Source organism: Oncorhynchus kisutch, linkage group LG4 (genome assembly GCF_002021735.2).
Source record: "Oncorhynchus kisutch isolate 150728-3 linkage group LG4, Okis_V2, whole genome shotgun sequence".
Lineage (NCBI taxonomy): Eukaryota > Metazoa > Chordata > Actinopteri > Salmoniformes > Salmonidae > Oncorhynchus > Oncorhynchus kisutch.
In genome coordinates this window covers 61378521-61404806 of record NC_034177.2, presented here as the reverse complement: position 1 = coordinate 61404806, position 26286 = coordinate 61378521, and the positions used below count along the sequence as shown (strand labels likewise).

The window sequence follows — 26286 nt, the reverse complement described above, 5'->3', positions numbered from 1 at the left end:
GGAATATCTGCATCGTTGTACAGAGGACCATTATCAGCAACCATCACTGCTGTGTTCCAATGACACGTTGTGTTAGCTAATCCAAGTTTACCATTTTAAAAAGGCTAATTGATCATAAGGAAACCCTTTTGAAATTGTTAGCACAGCTTAAAACTGTTGTCCCGATTAAAGAAGCAATAAAACGGGTCTTCTTTAGACTAGTTGAGTATCTGGAGCATCTGCATTTGTAGGTTCGATTACAGGCTCAAAATGGCCAGAAACAACAACTTCCTGGTGTTTTTCAGGTACTACTTAATGAACATGCCAGTTGAGGACTTGTGAGGCGTCTGTTTCTCAAACTAGACACTAATGTACTTGTCCTCTTGCTCAGTTGTGCACCGGGCCTCCTTTCTATTCTGTTTAGAACCAGTTTGCGTGTTTGTGAAGGGAGTAGTACAAAGCGTTGTATGAGATCTTCAGTTTCTTGGAAATGTCTCACATGGAGTAGCCTTCATTTCTCAGAACAAGAATAGACTGACGAGTTTCAGAAGAAAATTTTGTTTCTGCCCATTTTGAGCCTGTAATCGAACCCACAAATGCTGATGCTCCAAAGTTTTTTTTATGATCAATTAGCCTTTTAAAATGGTAAACTTGGATTAGCTAACACAACGTGTCATTGGAACACAGCAGTGATGGTTGCTGATAATGGATCTCTGTACATCAATGCATAAATTCAATTTAAAAAAAGAAAAGTTTCCAGTTAAAATAGTCATTTACAACATTAACAATGTCCACACTGTATTTCTGATCAATTTGAAATCATATTTTACCGACAAAAAAAAGAAAAAAGAAAAGTTTTTCTTTAAAAAAAAACATTTCTACGTGACCCCAAACTTTTGAATGGTTAGTATATAGGCACAAGTCAAAAGTTGACACACCTACTCATTCAAGGATTTTTTTACTATTTTCTACATTGTATAATAATAGTGAAGACATCAAAACTATAAGATAACACGCATGGAAGCATGTAGTGCCCCCCAAAAAAGTGTTAAACAAATCTAAATATATTTAAGTTGAGATTCTTCAAAGTAGCCACCCTTTGCCTTGATGAGAACTTTGCACACTTTTGGCATTTTGTCAACCAGCTTCATGAGGCAGTCACATGGAATGCATTTCAATTAACAGGTGTGCCTTGTTAAAAGTTCATTTGTGGAATTTCTTTCCTTCTTAATGGGTTTTAGCCATTCAGTTGTGTTGTGACAAGGTAGGGGTGGTATACAGAAGATAGCCCTATTTGGTAAAAGACCAAGTGCATATTATGGCAAGAACAGCTCAAATAAGCAAAGAGAAATGACAGTCCATCATTACTTTAAGACATGAAGGTTAGGCAACCCAGAAAAGGTCAAGAACTTTGAAAGTTGCTTCAAGTGCAGTCGCAAAAACCAAGCGGTATGATGAACCTGACTCTGAGGACCACCACAGGAAAGGAAGACCCAGAGTTACCTCTACTACAGAGGATTTCAATAGAGTTAAATGCACCTCAGACTGAAGCCCAAATAAATGAGTCACAGAATTCAGAGTAACAGACATCAACATCAACTGTTCAGAGGGGTCTGCGTGAATCAGGCCTTCATGGTCGAATTGCTGCTAAGAAACCACGACTAAAAGGACCCCAATAATAAGAAGAGACTTGCTTGGGGCAAGAAACATGAGCATTTGACCGGAGGAAATCTGGTGAGTCCAAATTTGAGATTTCTGGTTCCAACCTCCGTGTCTTTGTGAGACGCAGAGTAGGTGAACAGATGATTTCTGCATGTGGTGGTTCCCACCGTGTAGCATGGAGTCGGTGTGATGGTGCTTTGCCAGAAACACTGTCAGTGATTTATTTAGAATTCAAGGCACACTTAACCAGCATGGATACCACAGCATTCTGCAGTGATACACCATGCCACGCCATCTGGTTTGCGCTTAGTGGGACTATCATTTGTTTTTCAACAGGACAAGGACTCAAAACATACCTCCAGACTGTGTAAGGGCTATTTGACTGAGATGGAGAGCTGCATCAGATTACCTGGCCTCAACAATCACATGACCTCAACCCATTTGAGATGGTTTGGGATGAGCCAACGAGTGCTCAGCATATGTGGGAACTCCTTCAAGACTGTTGGAAAAGCATTCCTCATGAGAGCTGGTTGAGAGAATGCCATGTGTGTGCAAAGCTGTCAAAGGGTGGCTACTTTGAAGAATCTCAAATATATTCTGATTTTATTTAACACTTTTGCTTTCTACATGATTCCATATCTGTTATTTCATAGTTTTGATGTCTTCATTATTATTCTACAATGTAGAAAATAGTAAAAATAAAGAAAAACCCTTGAATGAGTAGGTGTCTTTTGACTGGTACTAATATAGATAGATCTATTTATGACAATATTTGAGAACACAAGAAAACTAATGACAGATGACACCATTGCCTGCTAGTCACAGTGAACATTCTTCTGACACTGAATCTGTAAATAAGAGATACAGGGATCAGTAATTAGCAATCCCTAAGGTACGTCACAAATTCATATGTTTTCAGTGAAAAACACTCTCCAAAAGCTGTCTGTGAGTCCTAATTTGACATTGTAGTTGCAATGATTTAGTAACTAGCTGTTCAGGATTTGGGAGACAAAAGTTATTCACAGAACAACAAGTACCATCAGGGAAAACTGTGCTGCAATGAGTTTAAAAGAAATTACAGAAATTAAGTGAGCATTGTTAGCAGTAGAGGGCAACCGATTAATCGGAATGGCCGATTACAAGTTTTCATAACAATCGGAAATCTGTATTTTTGGACACCTTTATTTAACTAGGCAAGTCAGTTAAGAATCACATTCTTAATTTCAATGACGGCCTAGGAACGGTGGGTTAACTGCCTTGTTCAGGGGCAGAACGACAGATTTTTACCTTGTCAGCTCGGGGGATTCAATCTTGCAACCTTACAGTTAACTAGTCCAACGCTCTAACCACCTGCCTCTCATTGCACTCCACGAGGAATCTGCCTGTTACGCGAATGCCGTAAGCAGTAAGTAAGTTGCTAGCTAGCATTAAACTTACCTAATAAAAAACAATCAATCAATCATAATCACTAGTTAACTACACATGGTTGATGATATTACTAGTTTACCGAGCGTGTCCTGCATTGCATATAATCGATGCAGTGCGTATTGTTCTTGCTCCAATGCGTACTGTCCTTGCTCCAATGTGTACCTAACCATAAACATCAATGCCTTTCTTAAAATCAATACACAGAAGTATATATTTTTAAACCTGCATATTTAGCTAAAAGAAATCCAGGTTAGCAGGCAATATTAACCAGGTGAAATTGTGTCACTTCTCTTGCGTTCATTGCACGCAGAGTCAGGGTATATGCAACAGTTTGGGCCGCATGGCTCATTGCAAACTAATTTGCCAGAATTTTACAAATTCTGCCATAGCATTGAAGGTTGTGCAATGTAATAACAATATTTAGACTTAGGGATGCCACCCGTTAGATAAAATACCGAACGGTTCCGTATTTCACTGAAAGAATAAACGTAGGTATTCGAACCAGAGACCTTTCGGTTACTGGCCCAATGCTCCTAAATGCTTGGCTAGCTGCCGTATCTGACTCAGGGGGTTGAATACTTATCCAATAAAAATATTAGGGTTTAATTTTTCAAACATTTTCAACAAAGGTTAAAATAGTTCTTCCACTTGTACATTTGAGTAGTTTGCTGACAATGAATGACAAATAATCCCACTTTGTAACAACAAAATTTGGAAAAAGTAAAAGGCTGTGAATAGTTTCTGAAGTCGCTGTATCTTCATTAAACAATGCCTTTGTATCTGCTTTTGAAAAAGGAGATGTCTCAGGCCCAGTGGTAGGCAAAATAGAAATGGGCAGACGGGAAGGCATTTCATTGGTGTGTCTGACGTAGCCGTAGACATCAGAGAAGGCTGCGCTGAGACAGCACCTATCACTGACGAAAAGCACACATAACTCCTAGGTTATCTCCACTGCAGTCCTGGCAAACTAGGCATGGAAAACGGGACTTACATTGGCAGCATTCTAGTACTCTCCTTTAAAATAGTGTAAAAGTATTTAGTTAATGACTCAAAAAGGGACCTTTTCTTTCCCCTTTTTAGATAAGCCTTTCAAAGTAAAAAAATATATAAAAAATATTTTTAAAAGACCTATAGAATCACAGTTTACTGAACCGGCACTGTTCATTACTTAGTTGTCAAGTGACTGTAGACTAGTGCATTCTTTAATTTCTGTCTATAGCTTTTTAAAATAACTAGGCCTGAATAAACTGAACTACTTACTGTCTACGGCACATCAGGCTATAGTGACAAAGTAAAACGTTTGCACAGTAAAACAAGAGAGGGGGTGGACTCTCAACAATGTTTCATACGTCACTGTTACAATGCAATTATGACTAATAATGTATCGCGAAGCGGATACTTACATAATCATTTGGTTACACAGTATAATCATATGAGAGCAGTGTATCGAAGACCTACCACCCACTAGACGAAATGTCGCCCTTCAATAATCACGATGATTTTCACTACCATAGGGTGGGAAGTGAACTCCAGAGCCATTTCTCAATGGAGTCAGTCCCCGACCATAGAAATATCATTAATAGAACGGGCTAGGAACCTCTAATCCTGGCAATTTGACAAGTAAACTCATGGGTACACATGCAATGGGTGCCTGGTATTGTGATGCAATAATTGACATGGTAACAGAATGTTCATTCAAATTATTCTAAATGTATTTTTCTTTAAGGTCAGTTGAGTTGCTTCAACAAATCACAGCACAAATGATTGATGGGCACACTTCCTGCTTTGCTCCAATGAGTACACACAAAATGGCTGTCAGTCAACCCTTATGCCATCACGGACTTGAATGGGGAGGGCCGTTCTATTCATTCTATTTCTGTGCTGACACCGATGGAAATGAGGAAATTATGCATAGAAACCTTATTATAAGGTCATAATAGACTAATCAATTTCATAACATCATAATAGCCTAATCACATACTAAACAATCCATTTTGACACTTCTTTAACATTGTTTAAATGCAACCTATTAGCATACATATGGCTATAGGCTACTTCTACAGTTTCAGAAGTTCTCTCATGACGTGGACAAGTCATCATCATCATATTCTAACACTTGTGCCCCTTGCATTTAATTTACATACCAATATTGTTTATTATGAAAATGTTTAAAATTGGATTAAGGTTTCCTTATTATTAGGCCAAACATACCTGAAAAGGCAGCATATTGTTGCTGTTGTCCATCCTTAAGGCGTTGTCCTCCATCCAGGATTTCTGGGTGAGGAGACCAGCTCTCTGGAATTTTGGGGGTGCTATAACGTTGCTAGAATAGGGCTTTTTCATCGGGGAGATGGGGTTCATGGAAGAAGGCACCCCTACACCGACCCCCACACCGACCCCGACTCCCACAGCTCTTCGCGGGTCCCTGCCTGCCTGGAGACCGCTCCATGGATTGGAGGCTGTGCTCCAAGTGGCATTTTGGTGATTATTCCAACCCGAAGATGAGGCAGGTGAAGAAGCCTTGCTATTCATGACAGACTGGTGACTGTAAGCGTTTCTCTGTGGAAAAGGACCGTGGTTGGGGCTAACAGGGGATCTCCGTTGCTGCGCTGGCTGGTGCTGGGCTTGCTGCTGTGGATGCTGAGACTGTGCCAAGCCAAGCTGAGGTGAGAAATTGCCTCCAAATACCGGATTTATGTGATGGGGGAAGTTCTGGAAAAGCATTGTTCCGTTCACCGAGGGTATTCCTTGATTAAAATTGTCATCCACGGTGTTCGTAGTTCCAGTAGACCAAGTGCTACCATATGAGGGGGACAGGGTGCCACCGGTTTCCTGCGGCTGATGAAAACTCAAGCCTGGCAGGATCGGAGACTCCATCGGCACTTTCTCTTTGTTGAGAGCTGAAGCTGCTTGGTTGCTCACACTCGACGGGCTCTCATCTAATGTAGGGGGATCCGAAGGGGTCGGGGTGGAGGGAGGGTCTACTGCTGGATCTAGCTGCTGATGAGGTTGGGCTTTGTTTTTGTCCATCAGTAAATCATCCTGCATGGTTTGCTGAGCTGAAACGGGGAAAACAGATAAGTTATTTACCATTGAGAATGTCATAGACTAGACTCTCTGGGCTGTTGTGATATTTTAGAGAGAACTCAGTGGGGATTTTTTCTGCTGCTGGAGGCAAATTAGTGATCACCCATTTAGAAAAAAAATCAAATACTGCTGGTGTATTACAATAAAGTGCACTTCAGCAAGAGATTAAATAGTTTCACCCTTTCTGACGCCAGCGATCCACTCGGATGTGTGCGGGAGAGACACGTGGAGGACACCGATATTCACCATGTCTTGTTTTCCTTTACCCAGAAACTCCAAACTGCAATGGGAGACTGATTCTTGTTCCTGTTTATTTTTCTCCCTAGAACCAACCCTGAATTAATTTGCAAAAAATACAGCTGCTGCGTCCTTCAAGGTTAAAGAGACACACCACCTTGACCCACCCACTTCTTAGCAAAATTGACTTTTTTTTGTTTTAGGTTTCCGTGACAATGATAAGAGATGATGCACTTTTGTATGGCATTGGCCTAGTAGTAGCCAAGACATGAACTACATGTTTAAGTGACTTCACAAAACAGCTTGCTACATAGGCTAACAAGCTTCACCCTAAAAGCATGAATGTTATAGAGATTACAATAAGAGGCAGCTTCAATTACTGCATTAAACTTGGTACATTTTTCTGTCACCTTTTTTATAAGCAGATTTTCTGAGTAGGGTGCAAATGGGTGCTATAACAGAGACAGCCCTATACGCATATCTATGTTCACAAAAGCCTAGCGGAGCAGTGTCGCGCCTCTTCTTTCATGCCTGCCTGCATTGATCAAAATAATATTTATTACATTTAGTTAATTTCGTATTTTAAGGCTATCATAAACTCTTTATAAAAGTTTATTCTGGACGGCCGTTAGCATAATTATAGACACAATTAGGCCCATCGCTGCTAATAAATGTACTAATATTAAAATCATTCTGCTTGCAAGCGCACCTTTGAATGAGTCAGGATACTGCACGGTTTATTTTCCATTTGAATTATGAACCATTCGAGATAACTGTGGCTTTATGATATTTAGAAAGTATTCAGAATAGGCTAAAACGACTCCCACACAGTAGCCAGCCAAATGTATGTTGAGCACATCATTTGAATTCTCAGGTTTTTAGAATATCCTATTCCTAACAGGTGTGACGTACACTTCTCGTAGAAAGTAAAATATTGCACAGCATTTTGTACAGTGCTTAATCCTTGTTTTCTCCTCGATGCATAAACGCTGCATGTTCATGGTCATCAAGTAACCAAATACGGGTGCAGTTAACCAGCCTACAAGAAAAAAAATGCACCAATTTCGACAAAACAAAAAAATCGTATTTTCCTTTCGCGTTGGTTATACCAGACATTAGATACATTCACAAGCGGGCTATTAAAAATTCGTATCCGACCCACAATTGTACAGGTAACGTTATCACCAAACAAACACCGCAACAGCATGCACACCCGTGTCGGTTTTCTGTTTCACATGAAACTCAATTTACCTTTATCTTTCACCCTTTGGGACTCTGTAAATAACGCTATTTCTGTTTGCCTCGTCTGGGTTAAGATATGACAAATGAGTTACCCTTCGTGCGGAGGTAGTCAGCAGTTGCTTCAACAGCTGATCGACTGCGGCGCATGGATGAGGAGGCTTCAGGGAAATGTAGTTTATTAGTGTAACTTGTCCGGAATGCAAAGTTTGGTCGAAAAAAAGACTATGGTTTTGGTCAGCTTTTGTTTTGAATGTAGGCCCATGCATTTTTGCATTAAATCAGGCTAGCATTTAAATATGACTTTTATTGACTATCATCGTTAACCCATTCATAGCCGGTAAATAGGGTTCGTGTTCCCAAGGCCATATCTCAATGTTTACAGCGCTTGTTTAGGAGGCGGCGGCGGCCTGTGCTAAGTAGCTATCTAGCGTGCTACAAACACCTGTGTGTAAGCGTAAGTGGGGAGAAAGTGTAGTTCATTGACTTGAGGCAAACACAGAATATGGAACTGTGCAAATCTGCCACAGTAAGTGCATCTGTTTTATTTGAAAGAGTATTCATCGCTGATATGAAAGATAAGGGCCATACGTTTCAAACCATTTCGCAAGCAATAATTGACGTTTCTAAAACCAGTAAAACACAGCGTCAGAAATGGTAGTTCATAGGCAGCAGTGGGCGAAGCTAACTGCTTGAAAACCCCAGAGGGAGGTTTTCGTGAGCTAGATGTAACTTGGGGATAGTAATGGTTAATGTGATGCTCCATTAGCCGTTTAAGAAATAAGGCCCGAGGAGACGTGGTATATGGCCAATATACCACGGCTAGGGGCTGTTCTTAAGCACGACGCAACGCGAAGTGCCTGGACACAGCCCTTAGCCGTGGTATATTGCCCATATCACAAACCACCGAGGCGCCTTATTGCTATTATAAACTGGTTACCAATGTAATTAGAGCAGTAAAAAATAAGTCATACGTGGTATATGGTCTGATATACCACGGGTGTCAGCCAATCAGCATTCAGGGCTCTAACCACCCAGTTTAATACCTCCTCAATTCCTGATTTGGAATACAACCAGTGTCTTCTAAACGTTCATGTCTAGTTGCGAGGTGTCATTTAAATTTAGAAAATGCTACATTAATGAGATCAATTGTTTTTGCTCCATTAAGTAATCCAGCAATTAGTATGCCACTATTGTTTATTTCAAATTCTCTCACTGATCGAGACAGTATCATGACATGCAGCACTTTGGGGTGGACACCCACCTGTCTCAATTAATGAGAATATTTTAAATAGATAAAATGGCAGTGTACACATTGTTTGATTTATTTCATGGAACAAAACATTTAACTGAGCATTTTCTAAATTCAAACAAAACCCCTGCAACTATAGACATGGAAGTAGAAGACATTGTTTGTCTTCCAAGTAGGAAATTGAGGTAGTATTGACAAGTTAAAGTTGGTAAAAAAAAAAAAATCTGTGCTGAACCAAATGGGAAATCTAATAACGCTTATCAACCAGCTGGAATAGAGTAGTCTGACTAGGCGATATTTTAATAGCTACATTAGACGAGGCTTCTTTTCTTCACCTACCACAGACCCATGTAATTAGAGGGGGGGGGGGGGGGGGGGAGAAGGAAATGTATCCCAGATCACATTTGCACAATATCTTCCATGACTGCTAAAACTGTTGCAACATTTTGCAGTCATTTTAACCAAGCAAATTTAGAGAATAAAGATACAACTGAGCCATTAAATGAGATGCACTCATATGCACTGCCCGAAGCTTGTGGCGTAATAAACGCTACAGAGCGCTATAATAAATGCAACCTACCGCAATACGAAGTATTCTGTAGCCATATGTGTATCTTCATGATGCTCGTCTTCCCAAGTAGGCTTGGTGCCTCTTAGGTAGGTCCGCCTGCACAAGTTAGAGCATTAATTAATTTGATATTTATTTGGCAACATGAAGGAGTAAACTCGCATCGGACTACATATCCCAGGCATCCTGTAACTGTGATTTCTCAGCCTATGACGGGCTTGTTATTGTTGGTGACGTAATACGCACCAGGAGTTCCCGTGCGTTACCTCATAGAGAGAGCCAGTCAATTGAGTCAAGCGGTCGCGCCGAAGCGTTAAAAATGTGTTTTTAGCAAACTATTAAACTGAAACCGTAGATGAAGCATCGAGTTGTAAAATCATTAGTTATGACTGCAAAAGTACTGGTTTATAGTTAAAGTTTTAGCTAGTTCATTTCGGTTAGACAAGTTAGCCGCCTAGCTAACGTTAACCTCTTCGACTTCGTGCCAACAGAAAAAGCCTCGCCGCTTTCAACAAGGCCAAGCTACCTAACCTGCATATGTAATTAATACACTCAACACGTTTGAGTGTACTGTTGTTTTACTTTTATTGGCCACATTTCGGAAGAGAGCGCATTGGTAATGCAACAGATTTTGGACAGGTGAGTTGAGTTTACCGTTAGCTAGCTATCTAACCAGTAGCGAAGCTAGCTATTGTAACGTTAGTTGGCTAGCTAGGTGGACCTTGGATTCATGGTTAATAACTTTACTAATTCTTACCTTGTGGCAAGTATTGTGGCAGCTAGTCATATGTTGCACGCTATAGTCATTGTTTCATGCATCTTGGTAACTAAAACCATGTGTTTGGATCAGTGGGCTGGACCATCATCAGATGTGAGCTGGGGGGGGTCACGCGAGTTATCTGGCTGAGGATGGCCATATCATCACGCAACCTCTCTTTTTTTGGCCGTTGATTGACTACTCAGAGGACTGATTGGGATTTTGTAGTGTCAAGGTGGTGGAAAACAAACACAAATGAATTGCCTGTTCAAATGTAGCCTTTCATTAAGGTGTGGTTGACCTGTATTACTGCTTTGCCCTTCACACTAGTCAGGGATTGCCAGGGCCTCCGCCCAGAACTGGGTATGCTCCAGTCCTGAGTCTGATAACAAGATGCACATTTATTTTGCATGTGCAATGTCCATGTGCAATTACCAGAGGTAAACCAGTTAAAATCTGAAGTTTACCATAATGGCTGGTCTACTACAATATCACTAAATCCAATGTGAAACACTAATGGAAATGCTGTTTTAAATTAGATTGTGCTTTTACATTCTATGAACTGGTGTATTTGTATTTATTATGGATCCCAAGGCAGCAGCTACTCTTCATGGGGTCCACCAAAATTAAGGCAGTTATACATTTAAAAAACATTACAATACATTCATAACAGATTTCACAACGTTGCTTCGCGGTCCCCACTGTTCCATAAGGTTTATTTGTATCTGTTTTTGGCCACTGCCACGTGACTCGTTGTCTGAAGAAGCGAACCATTTTTGTGAATGGGGTTGTACTTAATCAACTGACCACCGAGTGTAGATGGGCCTAACCTTACAAACATTTTGATCTGGTATGTCAAGTTAACAACTGTTCTATACTCTGCTCCGCCTAAACAGGTGGGTTAGGCCTAGATTTTAAACATTTAATCTAATAGGCCTGTGTAGGCTTAAGTCAAGTAAGTAAATTTAATTTTCCCGCACTGGCCATTGTTTGTCAATGTTGTGACTAATCATTCTCACCTCAGAGGCCATGGCAACAAGCTTGCTTGACCTTCAGAGAGAATCTGGTATTCACTATGAGTTAGTTATCAATCTTCATAGCACCATGATGACTATGGACCTATCTGTAGCAGCCAGCTACTCTTGTAGCTGTTGAATTACTTTAGGCCAACAGTACATGCCAATCAATACTCTGTTGTTGTCTTTGATCAACTTTCCTTCAGTTGGAAAAAAAGGCCTATAACGTAGATTACTTTCCATAGAGGTTTTAGGCTAAACCTTGCAATCGAAGCTCATCTAAAATTTAGAGACCTGTGATGAATGCTGTGACTATGGATTGTGGTGGTGATCCAGAGGGAGTTATTGATTTGCTCTGGTTGTAGAGCAGGCCTGTTGTCTGTCTCCTGACCTTGCCAGTGTTTTATTTTCCGCTGTGGGCTGTATTTGCCAGAATGTCCCTGCTTGCGTACCATAAAGCAAATTCGGTAACTGCTTTGGGCACGACAAGTGAAACACACGGGTGAGCTGTTTTCCGTTTTTTTTTTTTTTAAATCATAATTTGTAGCCCTGTACTAGAGCATGTGACATGGCACATTTCATAATTTGATATTTTGGAATGTGAAAACATGGTTTTTTTTTAGATGACAGGCCTAATTATTGTGCAGTGGAAGGAAGCCTCTGCTATTGCTAAATGTGTAACAGCTCTGCATGCCGCTGCCATGCCAGGGCTCTACACTGACATTTGTTACAAGGAGTTGTTCACTTGTTCTCAAGAAGAAAAATAAATGCATACAAAGAAATATATTTAAGAAATTAATGTTAAGAATTGCCAGCTATTACAAAATACAGGGTTTAGAAGCACTAGAATTTTTTATTTTTAAGATTGATCCTAACCTAGATTGGGTCTTGGCTTATATGAACCCTCGGTAATTTTCAGGCTTTTATCCTGAAGAATCTCTCCCTTTCTATGCTACCAAGTGGTACTTTACCAACTGGTAAAGTAACCACAAATATTGTGATAAATATAATCTATGGTTACTAGGTTGTTAGTTAGCTAGCTAATGCTGTGTAACATGCCTGAGCAAGGTTAGCGGCTCGGCTCGCAAGTAATTTTAGAACGGCCTGCGACATGGTATATGAGTATAAAATGCGGTCCTGCCGATCTGCGATAGAAAGAAAAACACGTTGCACCGGTATTATGGGTCAACATTTGGTCGGTTTAGGCTAGAAGCGAGCTGTTACTGGGCTCTACAGTGTGACCATTTTACTTGCATATGCACCTAAATATTTTTCTGTGCCACCTGACATTTTGTATTTAGGAGCACCGGTGTGCTCTAGAAATATTAAGGATTTTGGCTTTATCTAATTTTTCATTGTGTGCCTAACATGCTCTTTGTTAAATAAAAAATAAAAAAAATAAACATTTTTAAAAGTCAGTGTAGAGCCCTGCGTTCTCTCTGTAGTAATGGTGCAAGCATGATGGTCATGAATCTGCGGCCGGTGTATTCTCTATGGCAGTCAGAGGTGCACTGGTGCTACCAAATAAAAATTCCATGCAAAATATTTGGTGGCATATACTCAGAGCAAAGGCATTAACCCTGAGTTTGACGAAACCGATGGCAGGAAGATGTATGTCACATTCCCCTCGTTTTAGGCGGTTGTGTTTGTTGCTCTATCAGTAACAAACACACGGCTCCACGTGTTTTTGTCTGGGCCTGCCACTAGCAGCAGGTTCCCCCTGCAATGCAGTGTTTCACGAACGGAGGAGGGAGACAATCGCACACACAACCTCCATGATTCTCTACCCTTTTATTTTGGTTGGGCATTAGCCATACTACATTATCGTTTTCCGTTTCCATCTTTGTTTTTCTGTAATTATGTCATACAATTCATATATTGTCGACACTGGACAGCAAAATGTGATTTTGATATTCTGAAGCAGGGGTTCTTTAAACTTTTTCAGCCTGGGGCCCAAATGAGAAATTCTGTGTTATCATGGGACCCAAGCTTATGAAGATGTGCAACTATGTGTAAATATTGGTACATTTCATTACCCTTATGCCTAAAACAAATGCAATATAGACAAAAACAAATACCCATATAATTAGCCATTCATGTTTATTTTCTCCATTCTCCATTTTAAAATACAGTAATTATTTGTTTATTCTGAACTGGAATAAACTGATCAAATCACACCGGTTGAAGTTTTCAACAAGCATGTCTATTCTGGACTCAGGTTTTGATAGTGCAACATGGAGGTCATGCTCAGCGTTGAGTCTGTTTCTGTACTTTTTTTTAAAGTATGTCAGAGATAAGAATCCTGACTCGCATAGGTATGTGGTGCCGGACTGGATAAGAACATCGACTGCTTTCTCAGTCAGGCAGGATACCACTTCCTGCTATAGATTACCAACCCAGAACTTTGTGTGTTTGCCTCCTATAAGCATCTTACTTCAATCAGTTTATTCTAGTTCAGAATAAAAAAATACTTGTTTTTCAACAGCAACAGTTGCAATTTATACTTGTTTACAACATTTCTTCAGTAAGATGTACAGTAGGCCTGATCATTTTGTCTTCATCTGTATTTACTGTTACTTCTGGTTATCAGTAGCTTGCTTTGACCAACGTTACTATAGCTATTAGCTGTATACAAGGCTAGGGGATTGTTTGAAAGAGAAACTCACATCTATGAGAGAGAGTACTCCTTTATTTCTGCTTATTGTTATAAAATGACAACAATGCCTTGCTAGCTGATTGACTTTTCCACTGTCGGCGCACTGTTTCCTGAAGCATTCTTCCCTGTTCTGAAGGAACTCCCTGTGTTTACCCTCATGCTGTGGATGTTTGGACAAGACGTGTCGTTTTATTAATTTGTTTGTTTTGAAAGACTTATTACTAAGCACTTCCCTGCACAAAACACATTGTGGGTGCTCCTTGTTATTTCTCAAAGTTGGTATGAAACCAAGAGAGAAACTCATCGGCGTATTTGCTTTTCATGACGATGGAGCTCAGTCAGAACTTGCTAGCTTGAGTCATTTGATGACAGTGGTGAGTGCTGGCGAGTGGGAATGACAAGTCAGTGGCTGACAGCGCATCATCTGCTGCTGAACGACAGCGCTGCAGCGTGTGGGTCGCGGAGTGATCTTGAAGAAAACTGCATAAAAAAAGTTATTGGTTAACGGCGAAGCACACGGGCATCTCCCACTTGCGCAGCTGCCAAACTGAGCAGAGACCGCTGCTAAGTACAGAGTGCACTGAACAGTGAGCACAGTTATACTTGGCCAAATCAATTTCAGTAATCAATTATATAATTATACATTTACTGACACGTTGCAACCCACCATTAACAGGTCCACGATCCACTACTTTAAGAAAGAATGTTCTAAAGTCTTGGCTGTTGGTTGTTGTGACTCCTGTTTGAGGTTGGAATGATGGGGGGGGGGGGGGGGGGGGGAGTCGTGAAATATGAGCTGTGGCTAGTCTTGTGGCTTTCCCTGGGGAGGCGAGCGTTGAAGGCATACTCATAGGTTTGGGTTAACTGGGTCCGACCCCTGAGCCAAACCGTAAAATATAGACTCCCGCGGCTTCACAGTGTAACTTAGGCCAGTCTGACTGGAAATAGATGCCAAAATAGCAAGTCCCAGCCTGACATTTTCCCTTCTGTTCGATGCAGGTGGCAACAATACACAACGGTCATGGCGTATGCGCTTGATTGAGTAGAGGTAGGTTACACAATGTTGTTATGGAGTTAGGTTAGTAGTAGAAGACAAGTGTTTTGATCTGTTAGATTGGAGTAGGCCCAACTAAGGATTTGTTTGGAGTTGAGGTAGGCTAGATGTTACTTGTTTGTTGTGGAGTAGAGGTAGCCCAAGCATGTTTGGTGTGTAGAATATATTAGATGCAGACTGAGTCTATTTGTTATGGGGTGGAGGCACTAAGGCTATCAGACATGCGGAAGCCCCCGGACCTTAACCTTCATTGAAGACCTTTTGTGGGCCAGGATCCGGTCGCCTGCCTTTGTGCTAACGGAACCTCCAGTTTTCCCACAGTCACGTGACCGCCGCTGAGTGAAAGGAGCCTTTGTGTGAGTGGCTCTGGCCCTTCTTAAAAAACAGAAGCATGACTCGTGAGATGATGAGGTAAAACTAATCGTACCATCACCCTCGTCTTTGTCCCGGACTGTGATTCACTCCGTCATGCACCCCATCTCTCAATCAAGTGTGCCTTTTCACTCCGTCTTTACCCTGTTTTGAGAAATGGTGCAAAACAAAATGATTGAAGGTTCACTTAAATCATGGGAGTTGTTGCTGTGTTTTTGTTATTTTCCAGAGCCAGGTTCTCTTCCTGCTGGTTGTACACAAACACAATTGTCCAATAGTGCATCGGTTGCTGTGTCGCAGTAGCAACATTCTTTCAGCCCTGGCAAGGAGTGTTGGGCTTGGAGTGATTAAATGCTGTCCACTACTCGTCACATCCCAAATCTCACACACAGGCGCGTGGACATGACTTTAATGGCCCTGTTACCACAGTAACCTCCCGCCCTTGAAGGTGCAGCTGAACATTTAGTTTCATCTGATATTTTGGTTAAAAGGCACAAATGTTTTTATTGAGCAATATACCACATTACTTCTAAATATAGGTGTTGTATGAATGTTACAGGCAGGGTCCTGAATGTTCTTCAGCTGGTGAACCTCATCTTGTGTAGGGCAATGGCAGCCGGTCTGGCAGTACTCCATGACCTTGGACTCATAGACTCTGCACTTTGACTCTTGCCAGCCCTGTGCTGTCTTTTCCTCTTCTCAGTCTGATGTTGAGCTTGTTCCCCGCTGAAAGCTTTCATCTAATGGGTCTATAGGATCTGTACTAGTAAAGCTGGTGTCAAGGTCAGCAGCAGCAGTATTAGTCTGTAGGACAAACACTAACGAGTCAGGGATTAGCCACATTTGACTACTTTGTCTCCAAGACACACAAGGTACTATATCTACCCACCCCCCTCGTGTCAAGAGATCATGCATACTAACCTTCACCCACAATACCCACCCCCAACATACCATTCAGTTACCAACACCATTCCCTCCAATTTAGACTTCTAGCTTTGCATAAACGACCAACTAAGGCTCCATAATATAGAGAACTACATTAGAAGTGATAAACACACCAACTATGACAGGAAGACATGGACCATGTTTATGCCTAGCTCCAGTATATTTATTTGCTCATCATGGAGTCAGGGAAGTATTTTGCAAAGGTGACTTCCACTAGTTCCTGGTGCTGAGCTTGATGCTGCTGCATGCAGATGTTGATGGGATCAGACGTTGTAAATGGAACACTTAGGCCAGTCACATTAGCCTCTGCGATAGTTATTTAGCTAGCTAATGTTTAGATAAAGTCCAGTAAGATGTAGCTAACGTAACCTAATGTAGCTTGCAAAGTTTACAAATCACATCAACAAATGTTTATTTATTTAACCTTTATTGTAGGCAAGTTGAGAACAAGTTCTCATTTACAATTGCTACCTGGCCAAGATAAAGCAAAGCAGTTCGACACGTACAACAACACAGAGTAACACATGGAGTAAAACAAAAATAGTCAATTTTACAGTAAAAAAAATAAGTCTATATACAATGTGAGCAAGTGAGGTGAGAAGGGAGATAAAGGCAATAAATAGGCCATGGTGGCGAAGTAAATACAATATAGCAAGTAAAAACACTGGAATGGTCGATTTGCAGTGGAAGAATGTGCAAAGTAGAGATAAATAATGGCGTGCAAAAGGAGCAAAATAAATACAGTAGGGAAAGAGGTAGTTGTTTGGGCTAAATTATAGATGGGCTATGTACAGGTGCAGTAAGCTGCTCTGACAGCTGGTGCTTAACCTCTAGCGACGAGCAATCCCGTATCCGGGAGCGTAATCATAGCCTCAAGCGCATTACCATAACTCAACTTTTCCTATTCATGAAAATCGCAAATGAAATGAAATAAATATATTCAAACACAAGCTTAGCCTTTTGTTAACAACACTGTCATCTCAAATTTTCAAAATATGCGTTACAGCCAAAGCTAGACAGCCATTTGTGTAAGTTTATCATGGCATAATGCTATGCTAGCTCTGCTGGCAGCAGGCAACATTTTCACAAAAATAAGAAACGCAACCAAATTAAATCATTTACCTTTGAAGAACTTAAGATGCTTTCACTCAGGAGACTCCCAGTTAGATAGCAAATGTTCCTTTTTTCCAAAAATATTATTTTTGTAGGCGAAATAGCTCCCATTTGTTCATCATGCTTGGCTGAGAAATCGACCGGAAAATGCTACCATTACAACGCCAAACTTTTCTAAAAATTAACTCCATAATATCGACAAACACGGCAAACTTTGTTTAGGATCCATCCTCAAGATGTTTTTAACATAGGTATTCGATAATATATCCGTCGGGGCAGTTGGTTTCTCATAAGAAACGATTGGAAAAATGGCTACCTCAGTATTTTACGCAATGTTTTCTCCGAGAGACACCATGCGACCACTCGCCCTATATGGTCTCTTACAGCCATTTTCCAATGGAAATGCCTAAAAAGACATCACAATGCTGTAGACACCTTGGGGAAAACGTGGAAAACGTAAGCTGACTCCTAGCTCCTTCACAGCCATATAAGGAGTCATTGGCATGAGGCAGTTTTTAAAAATGCAGCACTTCCTGATTGGATTTTTATCTGGGTTTCGCCTGTAACATCAGTTCTGTGGCACTCACAGACAATATCTTTGCAGTTTTGGAAACGTCAGAGTGTTTTCTTTCCAAAGCTGTCAATTACATGCATAGTCGAGCATCTTTTCGTGACAAAATATCTTGTTTAAAACGGGAACGTTTTTCATCCAAAAATTAAAAGAGCGCCTCCTATATCCAACTAGTTAAAGCTAGTGAGGGAGATAAGAGTTTCCAGCTTCAGAGATTTTTGTAGTTCGTTCCAGTCATTGGCAGCAGAGAACTGGAAGGAGAGGCGGCCAAAGGAAGAATTGGTTTTGGGGGTGATCGGAGAGATATACCTGCTGGAGCACGTGCTACAGGTGGGTGCTGCTATGGTGACCAGTGAGCTGAGATAAGGGGGGACTTTACCTAGCATGGTCTTGTAGATGACCTGGAGCCAGTGGGTTTGGTGACGAGTATGAAGCGAGGGCCAGCCAACGAGAGCGTACATGTCGCAGTGGTGGGTAGTATATGGGGCTTTGGTGACAAAAAGAATGGCACTGTGATAGACTGCATCCAATTTATTGAGTAGGGTATTGGAGGCTATTTTGTAAATGACATCGCTGAAGTCGAGGATTGGTAGGATGGTCCGTTTTACAAGGGTGTGTTTGGCAGCATGAGTGAAGGATGCTTTGTTGCGAAATAGGAAGTCAATTCTAGATTTAACTTTGGATTGGAGATGTTTAATGTGAGTCTGGAAGGAGAGTTTACAGTCTAACCAGACACCTAGGTATTTGTAGTTGTCCACATATTCTAAGTCAGAACAGTCCAGAGTAGTGATGCTGGACGGACGGGCAGGTGCAGGCAGCGATCGGTTGAAGAGCATGCATTTAGTTTTACTTGTATCAAGCGCAATTGGAGGCCACGGAAGGAGAGTTGTTTGGCATTGAAGCTCTGGAGGGTTAACACAGTGTCCAAAGAAGGGCCAGAAGTATACAGAATGGTGTCATCTGTGTAGAGGTGGATCAGAGACTCACCAGCAGCAAGAGCAACATCAGTGATGTATACAGAGAAGAGTCAATCCAAGAATTGAACCCTGTGGCACCCACATAGAGACTGCTAGAGGCCCGGACAACAGGCCCTCTGATTTGACACACTGAACTCTATCAGAGAAGTAGTTTGTGAACCAGGCGAGGCAATCATTTGAGAAACCAAGGCTGTCGAGTCTGCCGATGAGGATGTGGTGATTGACAGAGTCGAAAGCCTTGGCCAGGTCAATGAATACAGCTGCACGGTATATTGTTTCTTATCGGTGGCGGTTAAGATATTGTTTAGGACCTTGAGCGTGGCGTGAATAGATGGCAACTGGCTAATTACATTGATTTGCTTTAGAATGTCTAGCCAGTGTATTATGAAAGCTAGCTAGAATTTGGTTTAGATAAACAAATGTAGTTCCTTAGCTAATGATCTACATTACCGATGCTTGACTTCTTAGTAAGGTAACCAATTAAGTGTTACCCCAGCAGCCTGTGCTTGCTTGTAGTTTGCACATCCAGGTGCTGAGCACCATACCATAACTAAACCTTTCGACATAAAAATAAATTGTTTTCGCAAGCTGATGTTCTTTGAATGAGTGGCTGGTCCAGTGAGTAACGTTAGCTACCTTTTGACACCTATTCTCAACAGCATCCACCTCGACAGGGGTGGTAATGCCTGAAATGCCTATGGATTCTGGATATTATGGTTAGCTCACAACCGGGAATTGTAGATGAACAGTTTCTACTGGCGAGATGCACCATTGCTCGTATTTACATGTATAGTGGGGAAATTCAAGTTTTTTATGACATGTTAATAACATATTAACGTCAGTCTTGAATTTGGCCTTTACTACTGTAGCCCATAGAAACATATTAAATAACATTCATAAATGGCAAAACAGACAGTCAAAAAATAAATCATAAGGTTTTGAAGTGTCTGTCCTATAGGAGATATAAGCAATGTTAGGACATTTTAGTGTTTAGGACACATAATAAGCCCCCTTTTTTGGGCACAAAACTATCTTCATACCTCCTGCAAAAAAAGCTTCTCTCAAATTTTGTGCACATATTTGTTCACATTCTTGTAAGTGAGCATTAATCCATTTCCAAGATAATCCAGCCACCTGACAGGTGTAGCATATCAAGAAGCTAATTAATCAGCATTTTCACTACACAGGTGCACCTTGTGCTGGGGACAATAAAATGCCGTTTTTTTTTTTTTAAATGCCGTTTTGTGGGGAAAAACTCATTCTGATCGGCTGAGCTTAGCTGCCAAGTGAGTTGGCCAATGCCTTCCAAGGCCCACCTATGGCTGCACCTCTGCCCAGTCATGTGAAATAGATTAGGGTCTAATGAATTTATTTCAATTTCCTGATATCTTTGTATGAACTGTAACTCAGTAAAATCTTTTGAAATTGTTGCATGTCACATTCATATTGTTGTTCAGTATAGTTTGTTGCACAAATGGTTCAGATGCTAAAGACAGAAGTTGGCACACCTACAGTACCAACTACAGAAGAGTCGTGGTTGTCGTAGAGCAAAACGGTCGTACGACACAGACTTTTGTCTCATGGTCTGACAAACACCTAACTGTGCCACCTTCCACCGCAGATGCGGATGGTTGTGGCTGTGGATTGAGACACAGCCTATGAAAAATTATATCGCTAGTTTAAATTGACAGATTTCTATGGGGATTTTTAAATTATGTTACTTAGATGGACGCACAGATTAATGGACATATACAGTGAAAGAGCAGCGATGACATTATTTGACAAGTGTGGTTTAATTCAAACCAGTCTCTTGTTTCAAGCCTTTGTTGGTTATTGGTTCGCAGGCCTAATTGCTTTTGAGTTGAGACATGACTGAAGCTTTTGGTCAGTGCCAGTGTTTTGTTTGAATGTTTAGGCTGTAAAATTGGGCATCGGGACTGTGTTTTGTAGTGTTCGTCTTGTCGTATGTTCTAGTGTTTGGAGGCCTGTGTTTGTGTTATTTGCTGAGCAGGACCGAGCGAGGCGAAAGCCAGCCAGGGGTTAGGGTTTTGTGAAGAGGATAGCGTTTCGCCAGTTGTATATTGTCTTGTCAGGTGGAAGGGCAGCATTACGGGAACTGGAGCCAGTGTATCTGGGGGAGCACCCACGCTTGCCTTTGTTCCCTACGGCTGTGCTCCTGTGGAGACATCGGTCTACCCTTCCAATCAGCTTCCCGTCCTCCCATTTCATCCCTCTGTCTCTCTCTGCTGCTTCTCAGCTCAGGTTCTACTAATCTCTTTCCTCTGGGCCTTTGTTTTCCCTGGCCAGGCTCATAGTCACAACGATATGCTCATGTAGTCAAAAACTAGGTTGATTTTATAACCGAAAATGGCTACTCTGTGACTGGATGCTCTGTGAATCTGGATTAGGAATAACCTCTCCTGGGGTGGGATATTTTGACCTCCCCTGATTTTAGGGTAGGAACCCAGCTACAAACAGGAATTTGACCCATTATATCCACCGTAGCTAACTGTACTGAAACCGTAGTCACAGATAATACAAGAGGACTTGTTGTGGACATCCCAGCAGCGTGGAGAGCTGTGGAGAGGAAATGAGTGGATAGAGTCATAGTGGGAGGATGGATGAGCTTAATATAAGGATGGTAGAGCAGAGGAAGAAGGGTTAAGATCCGACTCTTGTTTCGCCACGTGGCCCCTGTTCCTCCGCAGGCCCACTTTACCCAAGCACCCGACCCCTAGGCTCCACTGAGCTCTCCCTCATGTTTTGTTCACCCCCTGGAGGATGGAAAATCAGCCAGGTATTTACCTAGTTACCTGAGCAAGCGAACGAGACGGGCCCCCCCTGCAGCCTGGTAACAGAGCACACCCTGGGCTGGAGGATTATGACCGATGGCCAAAGATTTGCTATCCATTATTCAAGCCTAGTAGCAGGCAGGTTTAATTATATATGGTGGTATTATGGGATTTTGCCATGTTAGACGAGGGCTGGGCAATACAGCCTGAAAATCATATCTACATTTATTTATTTATTTTTATTTATGGCAGATTTTTACGATATCTACATTTTTGGGGGTGTTATTTTTCTAATATTTGTGCAATTAAAGGTGAAATACACTCTTCAAATAGTCAGCAATAATCTAATGAATTCAGTTCTTGTTAACTTATACCTAGGCTAAATACAGTATAAGCCTTCCACAACCGTAAGACTCAGTAATAATGTAATTATTTTATAATAAATAGTTTAACCTGCATTTCTTTTGCAGTAATTACTGATCTGGCTTTCAAGTTGGTCTATGAAAATGTGCTTTTGGTTACAAATTTAATCAGAACCATGCATAATGCACATTCACTATTTGTAGCGGGCATGATAGAAAATAAATACAGGTCTCATGAACAATCTCTCAAGCACAAGCCCACTTGCTAGTGAGTAACCAGCTACTCTTTATAGGAGTCTTTTTATTTAAAGTTTATCCAACTTGGATCTATCTGCTAGGTAACAAAGCAGAACAGTGGAATTGTTATGAACACACCCTTCTGTCTGTCACCAACTGTTTGAACAGCATGCTAGCCTTTCCACTTTGTTCAGATGTTGAAATCAAGTGGCCTAGTTTATTTCTCAGCATGAGAACGAGTTGCTAATTTCTTATATAATTGTTTTATGCTTATTGCACATTTTATAAACCAGGCTATTACAGACTAAAAAGGGAAGCACAGCCGCGAGCTGCCCAGTGACACGAGCCTACCAGACGAGCTAAATTTCTTCTGAACACTGAAGTATGCATGAGAGCATCAGCTGTTCCGGACGACTGCGTGATCACACTCTACGTAGCTGATGTGAATGTTGACCTGTTTAAAGGTCTTACAAGGCTGCAGGGCCAGGCGGATTACCAGGACATGTACTCAATGCATGCGCTGTCCAACTGGCAAGTGACTTTACTGACATTTACAACCTTTTCCTGACTGAGTCTGTAATATCAACATGTTTCAAGCAGACCACCATAGTCCCTGTGCCCAAGAACACTAAGGTAACCTGCCTAAATGACTACCAACCCGTAGCACTCACATCTATAGCCATGAAGTGCTTTGAAAGGCTTGTTGTGGGCTGCCCCCAGGTGGTAAGGGTAAATATCAACACATCCGCCACGCTGATCCTCAACGTGGAGGCCCCTCAGGGGTGTGTGCTCAGTCCCCTCCTGTACTCCCGGTTTACTCAGGACTGCACGGCCAGGCACAACTCCAACACCACCATTAAGTTTGTTGATGACAGAACTAGAGATTGACCGATTAATCGGCATGGCCGATTTAATTAGGGCCGATTTCAAGTTTTCTAACAATCGGTGATCTGCATTTTTGGATGCTGATTATGGCCGATTACATTGCAATCCACGAGGCGACTTCATGGCAGGCTGACTACCTGTTACATGAGTGCAGCAAGGAGCCAAGGAAAGTTGCTAGCTAGCATTAAACTTATGTTATAAAAAAACAATCTTAACATAGTCACTAGTTAACTACACACAGTTGATGATATTACTAGTTTAACTAGCTTGTCCTGCGTTGCATAAAATCAATGCGGTGCCTGTTAATTTATCATCGAATCACAGTCTACTTCGCCAAACGGGTGATGATTTATCAAGCACATTCGAGAAAAAAGCACTGTCGTTGCACCAATGAACCTAACCATAACATCAATGCCTTTCTTAAAATCAATAGACAAGTATATATATTTTTAAACTGCATATTTAGTTAAAATAAATTAATGTTAGCAGGCAATGTTAACTAGGGAAATTGTGTCGCTTCTCTTGCGTTTCGGTGCAAGCAGAGTCAGGGTATATGCAGCAGTTTGGGCCGCCTGGCTCGTTGCGAACTGTGTTAAGACCATTTCTTCCTAACAAAGACCCTAATTAATTTGCCAGAATTTTACATAATAATGACATAACATTAAAGGTTGTGCAATGTAAAAGCAATATTTAGACTTATGGTTGCCACCCATTCGATACAATACGGAACGGTTCCGTAATTTCACTGAAAGAATAAATGTTTGATAGTTTCTGGATTTTACCATATTAATGGCCAAAAGCTCGTATTTCTGTGTTTATTATAATTAAGTACATGATTTGATATTTGATAGAGCAGTCTTACTGAGTGGTGGTAGGCAACAGCAGACTCGTAAGCATACATTCCAACAGCACTTTCCTGCGTTTGCCAGCAGCTCTTCGCAATGCTTGAAGCACAGCGCTGTTTGACTTCAAGCTTATCAACTCCCGAGAATAGGCTGGCAATACTATAGTGCCTATAAGAACATCCAATAGTCAAAGGTATATGAAATACAAATGGTATAGAGGGAAATGGTCCTATAATTCCTATAATAACTACAACCTGAAACTTCTTAGCTGGGAATATTGAAGACTCATGTTAAAAGGAACCACCAGCTTTCATATTTTCTCATGTTCTGAGCAAGGAACTTTAAATGTTAGCTTTTTTACATGGCACATATTGCTCTTTTACATTCTTCGCCAACACTGTGATTTTGCAATATTTAAACCAAATAGAGCATGTTTTATTTATTTGAGACTAAATTGATTGAATTGACGCGTTGAGTATTGCTCTCTATATAATTTGTATTTCATATACCTTTGACTATTGGATGTTCTTATTGCCAGCCTAATCTCGGGAGTTGATCTTGAAGTCATAAACAGCGCTGTGCATATTCTACATTGTAGAAAATAGTAAAAATTAAAAACCCTGGAATGAGTAGGTGTGCCCAAGCTTTTGACTTGTAAATGTGATCATTCTTTATAATTTTTTTATTCACAAATGCGGGTGAAATGCTCCCACTGTGGATCCCTGACCACCTGCCAACGTGGCTGATGAAATAGACACATTACTCGTCTATGCCAAAAATTTACCCGTATTTGGCAGGTGGCGGGGTGTTAATTTTAGGCCCTGTTGGTGGTTGAGTTGGAGACGTGCGTGGCCGTGCAGTTATGGGTGAACATGGAGTACAGGAGGGAGTTGAGAATGCCACTCTGTGCTGTCCCTGTGTTAAGTATCAACATGACAGAGGTGTTGTTGCCTACTTTCACCACTTGGGGATGGTCCGTCAGGACTTCTGGACCCAGTTTCTACTGAATCTATTGGAAACCAAACGGGAGGTGAGGGAGATGAAGAATTTAATTAGTTTTTGCTGGCGAGGGAGACTAAATGAGTTAATGTTTTTGTGGGACCATCAGCTTTGAAATCATCATTTTGCATTATGGTTTGCATATTATCATAAAGTACTAGGGTAGTGAATTCACCTGTAAGCTAGTAAATATCGTCTTGCATTGTAAAAGTGTTCTAGCCTGTAAGCACATTGTTTTGCGAACCGTAATGAAGTTTAAACATGTCTACATGCTGTGCTGCATTATTCAAGAGTGTTAATTTCTGTGCAGCGTGAATGGGGAGCTAACAATGCAGCCCAGACAGCTCTAGCAATGAATTAATGAATGAATGAGCAGTGGAGCAGGCACTTTGCTTTACATGCTATAAAGGGGTGCTCTGATAGACTTGATTTTCTCAATCATGTGAGTCACATTTGACAGTAGTACCTAAAGTGTACTTTTTTTTATTTATATGAAAAAAATAGGTTTTGGTATACCGTGCAACACTCCCTGGCTGAGCTGAATACAAGGATAAGGTGGAGATGGCCTATTTAAATTATGGCTTGGCTCCGGATCAGAACACAGCTTTCTGAATGTCACGGAGGAGGGAGATGATGATGCTCCGTCTCCTTGCTCTGACTCCACCCTCTGCTTCTGCTGACTAGAACATAGGTGTTAGAATATTGCTCTACAAGACCTCTGGTATATGTGGAATGCAGTGGAGGCTGCTGAGGGGAGGACGGCTCATAATAATGGCTGAATTGGTGTCAATGAAATGGTGTCAAGCACGTGGTTTCCATGTGCCTGATACCATTCCATTGACTCCATTCCAGACATTATTATGAGCCATCCACCCGTCAGCAGCCTCCACTGGTGGAATGAGTAACAAAGGTACACACACCATATCAAGCATGGAGCTATAGTGCATTCGGAAAGTATTCAGACCCCTTGACTTTTTCCACATTTTATGTTACAGCATTATTCATCAGTGGATTAAATAGTTTTTTTCCCTCAATCTACACACTACCCCACAATAAAGGAAAAACAGGTTTTTAGATATTTTTTTGTGTGCAAATTTCTATAAAAAATAAAACATACTTTATTTATGTAAGTATTCAGACCCTTTACAATGATGTGAAATTGAGCTCAGGTGCATCCTGTTTCTATTGATCATCCTTGATGTTTCTACAACTTGATTGGAGTCCACCTGTGGTCAATTCAATTGATTGGACAT

The 26286-nt window shown here is 41.2% G+C and overlaps 2 protein-coding genes across 11 annotated transcripts in view; one reads left to right on the top strand and one right to left on the bottom strand.

Moving 5' to 3' along the window:
• Positions 1 to 9641, bottom strand: part of LOC109889802 (cytoplasmic polyadenylation element-binding protein 3-like) — a 69359-nt gene extending 59718 nt beyond the window's left edge. Inside the window, exons 1-2 of one of the 4 annotated variants that reach the window (XM_031823363.1) lie at positions 9465 to 9641; positions 5281 to 6128 (exon numbers count right to left, since the gene is read on the bottom strand). In XM_031823363.1, coding sequence (XP_031679223.1) covers positions 5281 to 6128; positions 9465 to 9504 — 888 coding nt within the window. In that variant the 5' untranslated portion in view covers positions 9505 to 9641. Of the gene's footprint in view, positions 1 to 5280; positions 6129 to 6335; positions 6985 to 7644; positions 8000 to 9464 lie in introns of those variants that run through there. The other 3 variants (XM_031823364.1, XM_020481524.2, XM_031823361.1) reach the window with 3 other exon arrangements.
• LOC109889803 (E3 ubiquitin-protein ligase MARCH5) overlaps positions 8063 to 26286 on the top strand; it is a 50599-nt gene continuing 32375 nt past the window's right edge. Inside the window, exon 1 of one of the 7 annotated variants that reach the window (XM_020481530.2) lies at positions 8063 to 8161. Coding sequence is in view for 5 of the 7 variants with exons in the window: in XM_031823365.1 (XP_031679225.1) it covers positions 10072 to 10091 (20 nt within the window). In the remaining 2 variants the exon portion in view is untranslated. Of the gene's footprint in view, positions 8162 to 9667; positions 10092 to 14911; positions 14930 to 26286 lie in introns of those variants that run through there. The other 6 variants (XM_031823365.1, XM_020481526.2, XM_020481527.2 and 3 more) reach the window with 6 other exon arrangements.